Here is an 18,290-nt window from a genome sequence, read left to right as displayed (position 1 = left end):
CATTACCTCTGTTGGCACTGTAGTGATGAAGGTCAGCGTCAGCTTCCCCATTTGATGTGGTGTATCGCTGTGTGTTTACCTGCCTCTGCAGCTGAAGATGGTGCCCAAAATTAGGAACTGCGGGGCCAGAGGCTCGGGCACTCCATCCCACTCAGCCAGCTCTCCTGCAGGGGTGGTCATCTCCCAAAGGGATAAGCAGTTAAAATGGAAACATCCACTGTCGCATAGATCTCCTCTGTCAGAACCTTCTGATCAGCTGATTAAAGGCTATCTACATGACAGTGTTACCTTCAGGCTTGCTCTCTGAGTAGTGATGCTGTATAACCTGCAGCCCACCTCTCGGGGCCCAGGCTCTCAGCAGCATTTGTCAGTACGTTGCCCGTGATGGCTTGGGGCTGTCTTTGGTGTCTGCTGAGCATACGATCCTCTGCACTCTTCATGAAGGCTTGTTATACAATGGCAACTAAAGCGCCAGTTCACCTTATTCGTCTCACACTGGAGTGAAGAGTGAAGTTTCTGAAGTGACAGTTTGTAAGCTAGTTGGCCACTAGCATTACTTGATGTTGTCCATGTTGAGGAAGAAAAGCTGTTTCTTGATATCCGATGGCAATGTGCTGGTTCTTTTTTGGTACAGGACGTACTTTTGTGTGACTTGATAGAGAATACAATTCTTTCTGGATTTCTGACCAGAAGTCAGCTCAGATTATTCCTTTTCATGAAAAGGAATAAAATACACTCTGGATGCTATTGAAGCGAAACAAAGACCATTTAGTGATGTTACAGTCATTTCCTTTAAGTAGACATTTGATGTTACAGTTAAGCATGTTACAAATTACAATGATGCGATATAATAATGGATCACAGAAAGGGCTCTTTTTGAATATTGAGCCTCCTTTTGGGCAAAATATTTGTCTTAAAAGTAATTATTTTAAAATAAAATAGAAATATTTAAAATAGATGGTTTGTATTATTTACAATTAGTATATAGTGATGCATATTTATAAAGATGTTACAGCAGATTTTTTTTCCTTTTTTTTTTTTTTTTTAAGAAGAGGTAATGTTTTCTATGACAAATAAAAATATTTCTGGTTTCACTCAGAGAGAAAATGGTACATAGCTGCTGTCCACAATCCTAGAACTCCATTATAAAGCAGTAATGTTACATTTCTTACTAGATGGGCTATTAATAAGACTTAAGTGTGAATAATACCTCTTTGCAAGGCACTAAGCAGCAGTAAGCGAAAATTTGGTATTATCCCTATTTAACATGCAGGGACATGAGGCCTTGCGCTGAGAGTCAAGATGATGTTTGGGAGTAAACCTAAGTCTTCCAGCTCCTGGTCTCCTGAGCATACTTTAAACATCTTTTCAGAATTTGCATTTACTTGGGAATAGTGACCTAAAATAAAGTTTGCTAAAGTGTGGTTAATTTGGATTCAAGATGGTGGTAGTTAAATTACAGAATTTATGCTTTCAGGAAGTGGAGGAGGAATTCTTTTGTTGACTGAGATTTGGTAGTAGGTGTTCGCTGAGAAGGCCCTTCATACCTCTGATTCTCAAGGAGTTTTGAAAGGTCTTGTCTCCTTAAGTCATGTCTCATGCTGAATTTACAAATGGTAACTAGAGGATGCCAGCAAGACTTCTTTAATTCTGGGGAGACAGAAGCTTGAAAGAGACGGGTTAACCTTGTGCTGCCTGGAAGCTGGAGGAGCAGGATAGCAGCCAGCGTGGTGCTCCAGACCCAGCTGTTTGCTGCTGACAGGTACAAGGAACAGCTGGATGAAAGGAACCACCCTGGGAACACCCTTCTCTTGCCCTTGTCACCAGCCTCCCATTCAACCACAGGGTCATTACCCACTTCTTTTTTTAAGGTTAAATCCTCTTCTGTTGGGAATTGCGCTGGGGCCTCGATAATCCAGGAGGTGGAGGCGATTAACATCACTTCGCACCACACACCGTGTTCCATGTAGCGGTGCTTAGGTCTGTTGATAAGTAAGAAATGTAGGCTCTGTACAGAATCCTTAAGCTGTTCTACCTTTATCTTGTTAAAAATGGGAGGAGGGAGAGGAAAACAAAGCCTGTTGCCTGCTTCCCTTCCTTCCGCACAGTGACAAAAAGACAACACAAATCCAGCCCTTCCGGATGAGATTATTAAACTTCCTTGTTTTGCATGGGAAATCTAACAGTTTTGAATAGCTGCAAGCAAGTTTCAAATAGTCGTTAAAAATGATTCAAGGAATAACGGTTACAATGTAAATCACGGTACTTGGATAGTTGGGTGTATCACTGGAAATTCAGAGCTGTGAGTGGAATTTTTGAAAAGCCAAACAGCCGCTTGTCTCTGGGAATTGAGCAAGTGGCTTGATTTTTATTCTAGACACTGTGTTAAACAGCATATTTAGTAACACATTAGTTAAAATTGATCTGATTTGTGTAGTCTGTTTGGCATAACAAATGCATGTTTTAAGTATAAATGAACAGAATAGCATAAGTGGTTTGGTTTAAAAGTGGTTTAGGTTTGCTTTTTGAAACTACTCTAGAAATCGCTGTCAATTTAATGAATAAGAGCCTGAAATTGTTTTTTAAGTCTGCTCTTAAAAATGGGATGGAGACTGTACTTTTAGGAAGTGAAAACATGGTGTGTCTGTGTGCATGGGATCACAGTGACTCTTAAAAGCATGTGTCGTGTTTTCTCCATGTAAGAGCTGTAATACTTACTACTAAAATGTCTGTCTTCTGCTGTACAAAATAATTAGATTATCACTGCCTTCTCTGGCGGTTTAGTTTGCAACACTACATTATATTTAGCACCAGAGGGAGCCAACAGTGTTTGTATTGGTTTAGAAAATTACGGCATCACATTTTAATTCTTTGTGTTGCTCCTCTGTTCAGTACCTTCACAACACTGAAATGACAGTGTTTGGTGCAATAGCAAATGTCTCTTGAGACTGGCCAGCCACCGTAGATGTCTCTAGTGTGGCCCTGGCACTGTTTCTTTGGCAGGCACTGCATATAGGGGGTACATGAATAAATGCCAAATATCTGAACATATGACACAAGCTGCTGAGAATAACTCTGTGCATGCAATGTTCTCTTCCAGGCAGCTTAAGGGCATTTGAACAGCTTTTTAAGGAAAGGTAGATATAGAAGTATAATTTTAGTGAATAGCTGTCATTCCTCTGGGCATAATAACATTTGCATTCTGAAAACAGTTGTTAAATCATTAGCTTTCCATCCTGAAACTATGCTTAGGTGTTTTCATCGGGACAATAGAATTAGATTTTCCAACTCTAATAATTCTGTGATTCTATTCTATGATTTTCTTTGCCTTGTGTCAAGTTGTCCTGACTTCAATAGTTGACATCAAACTGTATGTGCTCTGATAGGGCTCATATTACTGATAGTGTAAAGCTGTAATTCTCTTAATTTGGGATGGTCTGTTAAATCTGCAGCATTAGCATATCCACTTGAATGATAATTTGATGTCATTTTTGAGGAAGCTTTGAAGCTTTATGCCACCCAGGGTCTGAGCACATGGATATATAACTGGGAGTCCTGTGCAGGGCGTAGGGCTGTAAGGAACCTCATCAGAGTGTCTTGCTGTGCAAAATATTACTTGCTTGCAATAATAGCTTGAAGAAGATGTATTTATCGTTTTCTGGTATCACCAATTACCTATGTAACTTGTGGTTGAGGCTTTTGTATCTTGGGCTGGTAAACTTTCAGGAAGTTTTTGTTACAGAGTAATTATTTTAGCAGTTTTAAAAGTTCACCTTTTCAGAGGTGGATGCTAGTAATACTGATGAAATGGCTTTTGTTAACATTAGTTTTCCCATAATAACCTAATTCTTGGCAATAAAGAGAGAATGTAGAGCTAGAAATACCTATCTAATGTATCCGTTGGGCCCTAGGGAGGGCAAGCTGTAGTGGTGTCACACCTGGTAGATGTCTATGTCCTACAACCTTTCTGGGTTGGACATTTTGGTGATTAGTTAGCTGAAGCATTAGAAAACTTTTCCTAATATGACTTAGTCTTTCCTCCTAGGTCATGTTTTCTAGACCTCTGGTAGTTTTTGTTATTCCTTGAAATTTTTCCAGCTGATTAGTACATCTTCCCTGAGGTGTCCAAACTGGCCAGTCAAGGCCTCCCTCCGGCTGAGTGCTCGTCTGTCTCACAGGCCGTGCTTGTAGTGTTTGCTTCTTGCAGTACAAGGTTGCGGAGTTTTGGTCAGCTGCGATCCCAGATCCTTTTCTGTGGAACTGGTGCCGAGCCATTTTCTATTCTGTAGATTTAAATATTTTTAGGAAGCTCTAGTATTTGACAGAGCAGAGAACAGCAGGGGAGGTGCAAGGCTGGGCCTGTTTTCATCCTGTCAGGAGACTGCAGAAGTCGAAAATCACCCACCACGGGAGGGAAGGTGCATTTCTTTCTCTGAGCAGTCATGTCTTTGTCCCACTCATGCCTCACACCCCCTTGACTAAGTAGCACAGAACTTTTGAGAAAGTAGAGTACAGTAGCTGACTGTGCTCTTGCCTGCCTTGCTTCAGCACTACCTTCCTTCCCATGGGTCAGGCTAGTGTTTCAAACTCCTATGCAATTCAGAAAAGTCACTTAAAAAATAACAATCCATCCAGAACAGAGATCACCTCTTGGCTTCCAGAGGTAGTGTTCCCATCATTTCTTCAAGATAAGTTCTCCTGTGACTGGTGGAAAGGTAGTATTCACTTTGAACTTCAGGCTCTTAATTTCACCAGGAACCCAGGCTTTATTGCACAGGAAATTTTGAGATCATCTTTTCTCATGAGCTTTGCTGATGTTGGAGTTCTTTGGCATTACCTTCCAAATTCCAGAAAATGTATTCACATTGTTTTTCAGACTTTGTTTACTACTGATCTCTTTCCCTATCAGTACTCTGCACGTTTGAACTTGTGGTCCCAAGAGATCATGCCTTTAAAACAAAGGGATATAAAAATTAGTATCCAATTTCTTAAGCAACAAAACAAAGCAGCATACTTCCAACTGCCCCGTGGAATAAATTATATTTGTAATAGAGAAGGATCTGTGTTATATTTTACTTTGTATCCCCATTCTGAGGAAATCTGCTCAGGCCTTTTCACTTAAAGCAACTCTTTCTTGTTAACTCATGACTTTTGAAGGTAAGCATCAATTGTCATTTGATTTATTATGAAGTTACTAGTGTCCCTTCTGTGGTGGAGGAAGTCCCCGAAGTGTTCGAAGATACTGGACCTTTATCTTGACTTGTAGCATAGGACTTAGATTTACGCTAATTTAAGTGTCTTAAAAGTTGAGGGGAGGAAATGCTTCTGTGGCAGATGTGGGTTTCTAAAGGCTCTTTCATGTTAGATAAGTGAAGGTAAGGTGGGTTTGTAGAGAACAGATGAGTTGGTCCCAGGTTGTAGAAAATGTGGTTTATTTCCAGACGAATGCGTATCTGAGTGTCTGTGTAAGCACATGTCCACAGCTTGCTTGTACTGTGTGAATATGAGAAAATGATGTGAATGACAGTTATGTTGTACTAATGTTCTTGAGACATACACAGAAGCAATTTGTATATTAAGCAATTTATTTATTATTAATGCTGGTCTCTGAAGACGGTGCAGGTTTGTGCATGTTGAGCTGAGTTCTGTTCTCTGCTATCCCATGTCCTTTGTGCTGTCTTGAGCTTTCAAAGGGGGATTGTTTGACCTAAAGGACAGAAACACAAATTAGTCAAAATTGAGATCTGCCCCACCGTTACCCTTGATAATTCACTCTTATGGCTGTAACTTTGTTTTTGCTCATTTAAATGGATCCAGTTAGTGTCAGGTGACACCAGTAGTTTTCCTCTGGATTCTGGCCAGCTTTGTAAGTAGAGTCACAGTCATCCAGGATGGGGGGAGATTGGCTGCCATTTCACGGGGCATAACATGTTGTCTTGCCCATGTTTGTCTGCAGAGAACAGTGGCACAGGGAATATGCACCACCAGAAGCAGCCCCTTACTGTCCATGGGCAGAGAGACTGCAAATTTAGCAGACCCATAACTGAAATGCACACGTGAAGCATTTTTTGGTCATTCCATAGGCCACCTTTAAGTGTTTTCTAAGTCTGACTGTTAAATACAAGTGTCCTAGTGAGGTGATTCTCTTATCACTGAGGCCAGGACGTAGCCTTCCTTTCTCCCTGCTGATGAGCTGAAGAGCACTAATTCTCTTGATTGCACAGTGATGCTGGGATGGGCCACAGCAGAGGCCCCTGTTCCAGCTGTGGCAGCTTGGCTGAGTGGTACCCACCATCTGCCATGGAGGGGAAGGAGAACCACAGCGGTGCTGCCTGGACTCTTGCCTCCCCTCCTCACCAGCTCTGCCTGAGGCTGAGGGGGTGGGCAGGGGGACCGTGATCCAGTGAGATGCTGAAAGCTGATGTCCAGTGCACAGGATGGACACCAACAGCCTCTCCCCGAACAGATGGGGCAGCACGGTGTTAGTCCATTTTCTTCTCGTCATCTGCATATATCAACTGAAAGTGAGCTGCTTATTTACAGACTGGGCTTTAGGCAAGCTAGACATAGTTAATTGACGTTAGGGCACGCTAATGGCCATTACAAGAGAAAATGATAGCTGGTGGGCCGTTTTGCTGTTTGCAAGGGTTTAGAAGAGGTTTGGGTTTTTTCCTTAGGTGCATAATTGTCTAAAAGTGTGCTGGGATTTACTTTTGTTCCCCATCCTCTTAGCATCAGAAAGATTTGAGCCGAATTTAGCGAACCACCCTTCTCAGATGCTTGATGTTCAGATTGACTTTCTCCGCAGACATAGTGACATTCAGGATCAAGCAAGCCTTTGCTTTCTTGTACAGCAAAGGACTTTGGCAGGGACCTGCCAGAACCATGCAGGTGTATGTCACTTCATCGGTCTCAGTCTTTTGAGCATGGGCTTCTAGTTTCCTGATGCTCAACGTGCTTGGGTGTGATTTAAATTGTTGGGCTTAGCAAAGAGGTTACTGTGTAGGAATGGAAGTATCTATGGCAGGCAGGAAGCCAGGTAAGGAGAAATACTCTGCATAAATGCTATAAAAATAATTACACAGTATCAAAATCTCAGGTAGCCTAGTTGTAGTGCCAGCAGTTCTTGTAGGGGTAATAAATAACTGGTAAATCTGGGAAAGGCAAGAGAATGGTACGATCTGCCATGACAGGTTTTCAACTTCTGCTTCCTTACAAAGCATCATTTATCTGCAGTAGTGAAACATGACTGCAGCCATGAAATCTTGTTTACAAAAATAAAGAATGCTCGAGGAAATAGAGGAAAAAGCAAAAAAAGTTGTGTGTGTTTTACAAGACCTGAAACTAAGCCAAAATCATTACTTTTTGAAAATAGTAGGGTTTTCTGTAAATAATCTAGCTAGCATGTAAATTGGGGATTGGGACAAAAGAGCTGGTTATAGGGGACCATAGAGCATGTACCTACCACTTTTGAACCTGTCCCTTCAGCTGAGTTCCCTTGGAAAGAACGTACCTGGGAGCAGCACAGGGAGAATTTGATCTCCGGATATTTATGAATTACAACTGGACGTTCAAGAAATGGGGTGAAAAGGCATAGTCCAGGATATCAGTGAAATTTTTAAAAGAAAAATAATAATAATAATATAAAACCCAGGTTGTTCCTGAGAAAAAAAGCCTTAAAATCATCATATCTGAAGAAAAATACAAGACAATGTCTTCAGTGACTTCATTGCAGAACTCTTCTGCGGGTAACTGCAATGGTCTTCTGTGTACCAGCGAATCTTCTCCTAGTTCAAAAGGGGATTCAGTTCTCTTCTTGTCTGTTTGCTTCCGTGCTGTCACCCCCTGTTCCTGGAGACAATATTACACCTGGAGGGACAGCTGGAAAGATTTGTGCCAGAAGTTTTTGCGAAAGCAGTGCTATTGGTATCGTGTTCGTATTAATTGATTGAAGAGTTAAAGTTTATGCATCTTTTAATTACATTTTCTTTTGAAACATTAACTTAAATAAGGCACGCTTTTAAATGTCCCTCCCAAAATGATGTTTTTCATTCCTGCCTTTTGTGACTTTTTTACTTTTTTTAAAAGAAACTTTTCTCCCCTCTGAGTCCCATTGGTTGGTTGATGACTTTAGAGCAGGGTATTGCCTCCTTTTCTCTTTAAGTCTGAGTGGGAGGGGAGGGGATGTGTCAAGACAGACATTGAAGTTGAAATGGAGTATTTTTTCTTTGAACAAAGAAGCTGAATGAAACCATGTGAGAAGTCCCGTGACATTCACATAACATGCCAATAACTCTTACTTTGCCATCAATGTAGACTTGTAACACTCACTCATGGAAAAAAAGAACAGAGAATTTGTGAAGGAGAGTAGTTTCCATGATACCTCGGTACAGTGTTTTCATTGAATCTCGTTGTGTGAGCTATGATATGGTTTCTGTAAATGCAAGTCTCAAGGGTGGGCTCCTGTCAGGTTCCCCCATGTCTTGAGCTCAGGCCACAGCTTGTGCCCACTTGTACGTAGTGGCTTCTGGAGTCACAAAAGGTTGAGGAGCTCGGTGTCTGGAGACTTCAGTCCTGTGTAAGACTGAGTGACTGGAAATTCCTGTGTTGAAAGTTACAGGAAAAAGAGTAGGTCAGAGTAATGCAGTGCATCTGCATAACTCTAGCATCTGGAAAAAAATTTAAGAAGTGAATTTAATCTTTTTTTAAAACATCTTGGACCCCTGGGGAGACTTGAGTGTGTTAGCAGCTGATCAGAGGAAGGGAAGAGTGGAGGAGAGTTTGCCAACCTTAGTCACAACAGTTACAGGATTTCAGTCTGCTCTAGTCTGGCTCTCTGCACGGAGGAGCACGGAGGATGAGCATGAGGTTATAAACTCATACAAGGTGAGAGTAGTGTTGCTGCCTATAAGGTAAAATCCCTCAGTTTCAGAATTAATTATATCTGGTTTGGGCCTACCCAGAGTGGCAGTTGCCATGTATATAAACAGAATTTTGAAAGCACTTAAATGCTGAAGGTTTTTGCTGTTGTTGGGGTTTTTTTTGTCTTGTTAGTTTTTTGGTTTTGTGTTTTGGCTTGCCTTTTTTTTTTTTTTTTTAAGTGTTAGGATGATTGATTAGTAATAGGGAGGCTTCTGGGGACAATGTTCCCACTGCAGTATGTGAGCTCTGCTTCTTGAGAGCATTTGAACTCTTCTACACTCCCTTTAAATAACGCTCACGGCCCGTGGTTATGCAGTGGATTAATAGTAACAGCTGTGGGCTAACAGAGGATTAAAACTGCCTTAGCATATGAGAACATCAGTGATAAAATGCATCTGGTATGAAGTCTCTAAAGACTTATAGGATTGTATGTAAATAGTAAATAAGTTTCTATGGTGCTTATCTTCTATTCTGCTTGTGACTGCTGGACTGTTTTCAGAATTTTTGTTTCTGGGTGCCATGAGGTTAATGATATTTTCAGAGAGGCGGTTATGCAAAGAGGTTGTGCAGGATCTACACAGCCTGAAAACATTCGTACGGTGTGTTTTGTTGGCAAGGTTTTATAACAGGGGAGAGTTTCATGCTTTGCAGAGTGAAAAGCAGCAAGCGAGTTACACTCTGTGCTAGCGCAGCTCTGTTTCATCATGGATTAATTTGTCTCACCTTTTTTCCTGCAGGGATTTGGTAGGGTAGGGAAAGGATTATGAAAGGAAATATGGTAATGTAGTTCAACCAACACTGGAAGTTAAAAAATACTTTCAAACATCCACTCCAGGCTGTAGTGTTTAGATCAGCCTATTGAAACCCTGCCTGTGAAGGAAGGCACTGCTAAGATACAACCAGCCACAAACAGAAAATCATGTAGTGCCTTCAAGGGATAAGTGACAAATGGATAAATAATTCTAAAACATGTGGGCCAAAGATATTTTAATAGATCTGACTAGTAAGTAATAAGGAGATTAAAAGATGAAAAATTACTTCTGTTCATAGGTTAAGACAACTCATGCTAAATAATTTTGGTATTTGTGACCAAGCACGCATGGGAGTCATCAAGGCTTTATATTTTCTCATATGATTGAGAAAATAATTTTCTCATATGGGCTCTTATAAGGTCTGTTACAAGTTAAGAGCGTATTGTTTTACCTAATCTTCAGATCAGCTTCTTCCAAAATCATAGAATGATTTGAGTTGGAAGAGACTTTAAAGATCATCTAGTTCAAACCCCCATAGCTTTAACTAAAGCTATACACGTTTAACTGAAGTTTAAACTTTTAATATAGTCATTATTTTTGAAATATTAAATTCATCTTGTAAACCAAATTATTTGTATACAGTTGGCTGATGACTAGCTAGGAGAATGTACATAGCTAAAATAATTCCCTTCAATTGGTTTTTCACGTCTGATTTTTCCTATTAAAGTTTGCAGTTGACATCTTTTCAATGTAAACGTTTTTAATACGTCTTTTGTGTTTAGTTTATGGATTGTATAATAAATATTTTATATATTCATGATAACATTTCTGAGGTGCTCTTCCTAAACACAACTCTTCCTAAATTTAAAGGAAGCAAACCAACTTTGATCTTCTTCTGTACTTTTAGAGGATTTGCTTTTCCAGTGTGTACCCAGGCAGGTCTTCTCCCTTGAAGTTAACCTGCATTTGCTGTTTATCTCCTGTTAAGATTGAGTTTAGTCATCTCGGTTCAGCATCGTTGTTTCCAGAAAAGCCAGTCATACTGCATGCTTAGAAGTGAAGCTTTAAGAAACAATTTCATGCTTGTGTGCAGGTATTTCCTAGTATAAAAAAAGAAGGGAAAAGGGAAATTAAAGGAGTGCACAAATTTGATTTTAAGTTTATTGAGAAGGTTGCTACATGTGTTTCTGATGGGTACTGACAACTCTATTCTGGAGTGGGTTATTGAGGTGCCCATCGTTCCACAGAGAGCACAGCACACCTCATGGGGCTGTAACGTGGGCTGGGGCTGAGACCTGGCTTGTATTTGCCCTGCAGTCATGTTAGTTCAAATGCAGTCACAATTTAAATAGTGATATAATTTGTGATATAATTAAATAGTGATATAATAGTGATACTGTTTCTGCTGTACAGTGGCCAAGCGATTGCTGTAAGAGGTTAATTCTGGTTTAGTATGCCTTGTGGTATTTCACCCTAGGGGTAGGGAACATCTTATGTAAAGCAGTTAACTGAGAAAGTCTTAAGCAAAGTAAAAGGAGAAAGACCTTGCAGGAAAGCCATGCCGACTATCTTATATAAGGACTTTTTCTTCTTAAGTTCTTTCTGCTCCACTTGTAAATCTCTTTAACCTACATCAAAAGTCAGCTCTGGCAAAGAGAGAGGGGCGAGCAGACGCCCAAGTAAAATGAAGGTGCAAGTTTTGTTTTTCATTCTGCTTTCTATATACTTTTTCCTGCTTATGCTTCTGGTCCTAGGAGCAAGTGACAACAGAAGCCTCCCTCAACCCCCACAAAATCTACAGAGTTTTCAAGTCATATTTCTACAAGACTTGTGTGTTATTGACAATTGAGCACAGACCTTTTGGAATATGCTTAAGTAAAAGTTACGTGGTAATTGTAGTTTAATAGCTCATATCATGATGAGATTCCGGTTCTAGTAGTAAGCGAGACTAATTGCAGTCTGGCTGTGGTGGGAAAAAGCCCACAGATAAGGTAGATCCAGGATAATCGAATAGCATTGTTATAGTATTCTTCAGCATAAGTCTTAAGATCTAGGTTTGTTTTAATCTCTGTTGCATTACTTTTTTTTTTTTTCTCAAATAAAATATGTGTATTAACAGGCAAAAGCAGCAAATTAACAATTTGCATCAGAAGATAAGGGAGAATGAATTACGAGCTCAACACGCAAGACTGAGCCATCTTGTGAACTGCGATGAACCTTACATGGCTAATTTGCAGGTAGGATGCACATTTTTCTTTTAGCCAAGCTTTCCATTGCCTGGTAACTGACACCTTAAAGCGTGTTCACAAATCACTGCAGGCCAAAATGTAGAACTTTTGTGATTATTGATGGTTGTGTAATTGTATAACTGTAAATTGCATACAGGAGAGTAACCTGTAAGTGTTACAGTTTACCTTACATTCGCAGAAGTCTAAGTTATGTTAACATTTTATACATACTTGTTTTGAAATCTGATTAAAATGGGGTAAGAATGAGGGATTGTGACACTGTAAGAACAAGGGTTTAACAGCGTGCATGTAGCGCAGTTATACAGGGAGATATTAGGAGATGAAGTGGTTTGCTAAGAAAATACCTGAAAACAACTGATGGAAGATTTTCTGAAGAGGAGAAGGAGGTACTGCTCAAAGGAGGGGTTAGATTGTGTTGATAGAATAGAAGGAATTCACGTGAGAAGACAAATTCACTGGTGGAATACCTTTGCACAAGACACCTGAAAAAAGGATATGGATTAGTACTCCTAGGGAATGCTCAGTCTGAAAGGGAATGTGTGGTGGTATTTTGGGCATACCTGTCCTAATTTTTCTCTAACTAGCACAAATATCAGAGAGTGTAAGGATGAGGTAGCGTAGGCTAACCACAAAATGCAGATCAGTTTGAGGACTCTGGCTGCCACCCTGTCATAGCACACCAGTTCCATCTCCAGACCTCGGCATACGTAAAAGACAATGCAGAAAGAGAATGTTTACAGCAGATACGCAGAGAAATAGCTTTTCTGTCCCTCTTTTATTACCTTATCTTTTTCTGTCACAAACACTGCACCAGGATCTCAGCTAGTGTACTTCAGCATGACATTAATTATGTCCTTGAGGTAACACAAGTGTGCATCTGGTTTGTGTGAGACAGGAGAGAAGTTCAAGCAGAGCCTTAGTGTGAAGTTAGGTATTCAGAAACTTTTTCAGACATCTAGGAATGTGGCATTTTGGTGCTTCCCAAAGTTCTTCTATAAAATACTTCAAAATTCTGTCTAGATTAAGATTTTTGGGAAAAAAAGAGTACCGCAGAAACTGAAATTTTACTGTACATATCTTAGTATACCATAATACGCTTCAAATAAAGCAGCAGATGCATTCATCTTTCTTAATTTGAAGAGTTAAAAAAGTTTGTGATGTATTTAGGATTTATGCTTCATTTGCGTGTCTACTGTAAGATTAACTTACAAATGCAAATCTACTTTAATGGAGGTTTTAATCTCTTTTAATGCTTTGCTGAAGGAATGTTACTAGTTAAAAATAGTCTCTGCATAATTTCTTTAAAGACACCAGTTTATGTTATTAAGAAAATCTTGAAACTGAAAGCCTTACGGGATGCATCTCCTTTTTCATCCCACATGCAGTTGATTTCCATTTTGTGCTTGTCTGTCTGTGGGCAGTGGAGGTAGAAGAGTAATATTGAACTGCATGAAATGGAAATGGAGGAGGATTTTTGTAGAGAGGACAGAAAGTAAAAGGTCTGCCTTCTGATCATAGCCCTAGTCTCAGGCTTGTCCCTGCGTCCTTCTGCACTGCAGGTGTGATAGCTCTAAGGTTTGACTAATACTAGTGTTCTGTTTTAGAAGGATCTTGAGATTGGAGCATCTCTTGTTTTAATATATTCGTAGCCATTTTATAGAGTGCTTTTCTTAGGGAATGGTATGATAATGCAGTGGCAGGGATTTGTTTTGACAACACTTTTTGTTTGGATTTTCAGGGTTTTCTTTTGGAAGAAAAGTTGCACCTCTTCCATAAACCTATGGGGAAAGTGGCCTTACATGTGCTTTGTGAATGTAAATGTGTCCAGCAGCTTTATGTTTTTTTTTTTTTCTCTAGATTCCTGAAATACGTGCTGTTGCTTTGTATTTTAATGTTTGAACAATCAAACCCCACCCTTCCTGACAGAGGAAAAAAATGCGGGACTTGTTTTCTGCTGTGCTGTTGAAGTATAGGGTGGTATGTGTACGTTCATTTGTATGATTATTTTATTTCTTTTTGTAAGCAACCACAGTATGAGAGCACATCACTGCAACCTCACGTTTCAGAAAGATCAGCATCCCACCTTGAGGAGCTTGAGCGAAAGATTGCAGCAGCTGAGAATAAGGAATTACAACTCAGTGAATTTGTAAAACAAATTTCAAACAAATCTAGTGAGGAGAAAAAGAAGATGGAGGAGAAAGTAAGTGGTTTTTCATGTTCCAAATTTCCTTTTGATACTGTTATAGCATCGTATGTTTTGTTTGTTAGAAAGCAACTTAGTATGTGGGTTACTAAGCTATTTTCAAAAGGTAGCTAAACTATCTGTGATAGAAAAATTGATCATTAGTGAATGTAGGTGTTGGCAATGGATAAATCTGAACTTGTAGTGAATACATTCTAAAAAGCAATACTAGATGAAATGGCAATCATGGTGGAAGTTTTAACCAGGTATCAGTTAAACTTGCTTTGAAGAAAAGCTGCTCTAGGAATTCATGTAGCTTGAAGTGTTTATTACAGTAAATAAAGTATCATTTAAAAAGATAGCAAGTGTGAAAATGAAATCCCTCTTTTTAGCATGGCCTGTAAGTGCGGACCTCATGCTTTGACATGTACTTACCAACCTGGATGTGCCTGCTCGGCAGGAGTGATTCTCTTGTAGCCTTGCTGGGATGTGCAGAGTAGGCTTTAGTCTGAGACAAGGAAGGAGCTTCTATGGCTGTGTTCTTGGAATTGTTTTGACAAGGAGTTTCTTTGGAGTCTGAAGCAATACCCATGGGTAGTTTTGAATGTCCCAACAGCCTTCCTTTACTGCAAGCAGGAATATGCCAGGTTCCTAATTAATGTTTAGGGATATATTGTCACTATTACCTTTTCTTCTTTGATCACTGGGCTTAGATTTGTATTAATGCAGGCTCAAGAAGTAGGAGCAGTATGGTACAGTGAAGTGGCAGGTGGGAAGACAAAGAAGAAAGCATAATTAATCTCAAATTCTGCCTTATCATTTCCTGTGAACCCTGCACTGTGCTTTTCACTAAGGGTGACATTTGGGAAGGGCAGAAATTGGATGCTGCTGCTTCCTCCTGCCTCAGCTTTTACTGCTTGTGTTTCTCACTGGGTAGGAATTGCTGCTGTAGGCGGTGGCAGTGATAAGAACCTGTGCAGCAGTATTATGTCAGCGGGATGGGCTGTGGCAAGGAGCCTGATTCACTGCACAGTCCTGCTTCACCCTTAACACCCATCCATCTCCTGCACTGAACAAAATACTCTCAAGGAGAGAAAGGGCAGGGGGGAGAGCATGTGTTTCTGTAATAAAATTAGTGCTCTTCTGTTTGAGGGAAGACTGTGGAGGGAGGAAGGAGTTGTGCTGTGTTTCCCACGAGGATGTGGCAGGCTGGGAACCCGAGCAGTAGGTTGGGTGCTGAGCCTGGGGATAGCCATCTCTGGAGTTCCTCCGCTGTGCTCAAAAAGCTTGGTGTCCTGGGTCAGTGCTGATGCTCAGGGACAAAAGTACAATTTCTGTACCGATCAGAGGGATTGTTGCCAATAGCTGTGCTGGGGTTATTTCCGAGTGAATGTCTGCCTCTCAGAGAGGGTTTTTCAACCCAAAGCCAGATTTAGGCAGGGGGTGGAGAAAATGCTATTAACTTTCAGGTGAGCTTTGCTTATAAGTGTATGCTAAAAGAACACATGGAAGTTTAGGTTAAGGCTGCTGTTCTACTTCTAGAAATGTTTCTACTTCTCTGTTTGCCCCACTTTTGTAAATATATCTTTTCCTGCGTTGGAGTTTTTAACATACAACATTTAAATACAGTGTGCAGATGGTATGTTTTTGACAATACAGGACAAGCTATGACTGTTCAGTATAGGTGGAAGGAAAGAAAACATAAGGAACACTCCCATTTCCTCGACCGTCTTTTGTCAGTGGTTAGAAGTCTAGGGAAGTCTCCCTCCTCACAAACCCAGGATGTGTTGGATCTGGAGAAGGTTCAGAGAAGGGCAGCAAAGAAGATATCCATCAGAAAATCACAGGAGGGCTGATTCAGTCTTCTTGCTGGAAAGAAGTGACTGAAGGGGGGGGAGTGTGATAGAGTCCCGCAGAGCCTTGAAGGGCACGGAGGGCAATCAGCTCCTCACTGCAGCTCTTGTTGCAGGAGCGAGAGAACATCGAGTGAAGCTCTAGGAGCCAAGTACATGATCAGCAAAAGGAGCCAGCTCCTCATGCCAGTTCTCTATAGAAAACCTCTAGATTGTATCTCTGAAACTGTTGTCATGTTAAGAGTATAGGTGGTCTCAAGGGAAAAATGGGTGAGTTGATGGAAGTGCTGCGTTGTTCTAAATGCACAGAAATAATAACCGCCTCAGGAGAGCCCCTAAGGTGAAAGCAGCTAGAGGCTGGGAAAATGTGCTTTCCTTGTTCTTTTCCTACTGTAGACGTCTGCTTTTGGCTGCTGTTGGAGATCGGATACCAGGGTAGAAGGCCTCTTGGTCTGAAGCATTGTGTCCCTTCTAACATTAGGGTGGATATACCTGATACTTCCCTTTTGAGAAACTGCAGGGCCAGCAGAGATCAGAGGTGCTCTTTGTCTTTGCTGGCATCATACCTGTCTTTGCTCCGTCCAGACATACCAAGTGAGGGAGCCTGAAAGCTTTGTTCAGTTCTGAGGTCTTGATAAAATAAAAGATATAAAGATTTCTGGCCTTTTGGCCATCCTCAGTTTTGTGGCCCATATAGAAGGCGCTATCTCTGGAAGAACTTTCCGATATTATTGACTTAAACTTTTCAGTAGGCTCTGTTACTGAGCTCTGACCTTGACAGTGTCACACTTTAATTTCTCAGTGAGGTGAATGTCTGTGGCACCGAAATAAAAGTACGTTTAGCATTTACTCTAGTGACAAGTGTTTGTTATCTGTGAATTACTACACCTTAGTTCAAGCAATAGAGATACTGTTTCTCATTACATTGGATTATGACTGGAAAATACTCTTTTCCTGCCTGCCTTCCCGCTTTTTTGACCTAGGTAATAATGCAAAGTAAGTACCATGAGTGTGAGCAAAGATAACACAATATAAAAAACCTTTTGCATGCTGATGGACAGTTAAGATGCCTGTAGAAAAGGTGTTTAAGAAAGCTGCTATTCTGTTCTGATGTAATTGTCAGACTGCATCGAGGTCAGGTTGTTGGCTCCAGTTCTTATTGGGTAAAGTTCTTGGTCCCTATGTTTAAAGTTGTTTTTCCAGGATAGAGGACAAGGATGGACTAAAATACTTCCTGGTCATTTGTTGCATATGAACATCCCTATTGGTGAAGAAACTAAGAATATTTCAATTGTTGAAGTGTTCAGGTTTTCAGTTCGCAAGGCATGTGGAGTGTTCTGGGCAGAGGTGAAGTGACTGTGGTTTGAGGTCACGTGTGGGTCTATGTCTTGGAGCTGCTGGGTTTAATCATTCTTTTGTATTGTTTTCTGTAGTAACTGACCCTTTCATGCAGCTGAGAGTACAATTCTTGGAAGAGTAGTCAGCCTCTGCTTCCAAAGCAGGTTTATTTTTCACTGTAATCATAAAACATGTACTCTTACTTTCTTCTAGCTTAAAACTAGAGACCGATATATTAATAGCCTGAAAAAGAAATGCCAGAAAGAGTCTGAGCAAAACAAAGAAAAACAAAGACGAATTGAAACCTTAGAAAAATACCTGGCTGACCTACCAACGCTGGATGATATAGAAGGGCAGACTAAACAGGTAAGGTAAAGGGAGTTTGCTTTACATTTTAAAAACGCAAGTAAGGTCCCTTAGCTGTTGTCAAATCTTTTTACCGTTTCAACATATATTTTTTCCCCATCTATTTAGGAAGAGAAGTGTTTCAATGTTTTAGAGAGCACTGTAGCTATTAGGGATTCTCATACTCAGATCTAAGTTAAACGGGCCTGAGGTTATACCGAAGGTAACTGCAAGGCTGTGGCCTGCCACAAGGCCTTCTGCTAATGTGGAATCATGTCTGACTAATGTAACCTGTGTTAGCTGCAAATTCTAGAGGAGAAGAACAAGCAACTTCAAGAAACTGTGACTGAGTTAGAAAAGAAGCTCGGAGAGGCCCGATCACAGTGCAGAGAGAGAGAATTGCAACTGGTGTGTCAGAAGAAAAAGGAGAAAGAGCTGGTCACAACAGTACAGAGGTATGAACAGCTGCTTCGGCTGTGCCCTGAAACTGGTGTACTTTCCCACCTGATGTCAAGACCTAATGTAATTTGCACTCATAATCTATTACAATGGTAATGATTTTTCATGGCATAAATACGTTACTGTGCAGGATGACAGTGTAACGTAATGGAAAATCCAACAAGATTTTTATTTGTGTCGAGTTGCAAGT

At 40.5% G+C, this 18,290-nt stretch overlaps 1 protein-coding gene across 1 annotated transcript in view; it reads left to right on the top strand.

Annotated features, from left to right (window-relative positions):
- CEP85L (centrosomal protein 85L) overlaps window positions 1-18,290 on the top strand; it is a 148,071-nt gene that overhangs the window by 115,433 nt on the left and 14,348 nt on the right. Inside the window, exons 5-8 of the mRNA XM_074150099.1 lie at window positions 11,794-11,911; window positions 13,947-14,123; window positions 17,510-17,662; window positions 17,942-18,096. Coding sequence (XP_074006200.1) covers window positions 11,794-11,911; window positions 13,947-14,123; window positions 17,510-17,662; window positions 17,942-18,096 — 603 coding nt within the window. The remainder of the gene's footprint in view (window positions 1-11,793; window positions 11,912-13,946; window positions 14,124-17,509; window positions 17,663-17,941; window positions 18,097-18,290) is intronic.

This window comes from Numenius arquata, chromosome 7 (assembly GCF_964106895.1).
Source record: "Numenius arquata chromosome 7, bNumArq3.hap1.1, whole genome shotgun sequence".
NCBI classification, from domain to species: domain Eukaryota; kingdom Metazoa; phylum Chordata; class Aves; order Charadriiformes; family Scolopacidae; genus Numenius; species Numenius arquata.
Note: the sequence above shows the minus strand (reverse complement) of the source record. Positions and strands in the feature narration are given on the sequence as shown.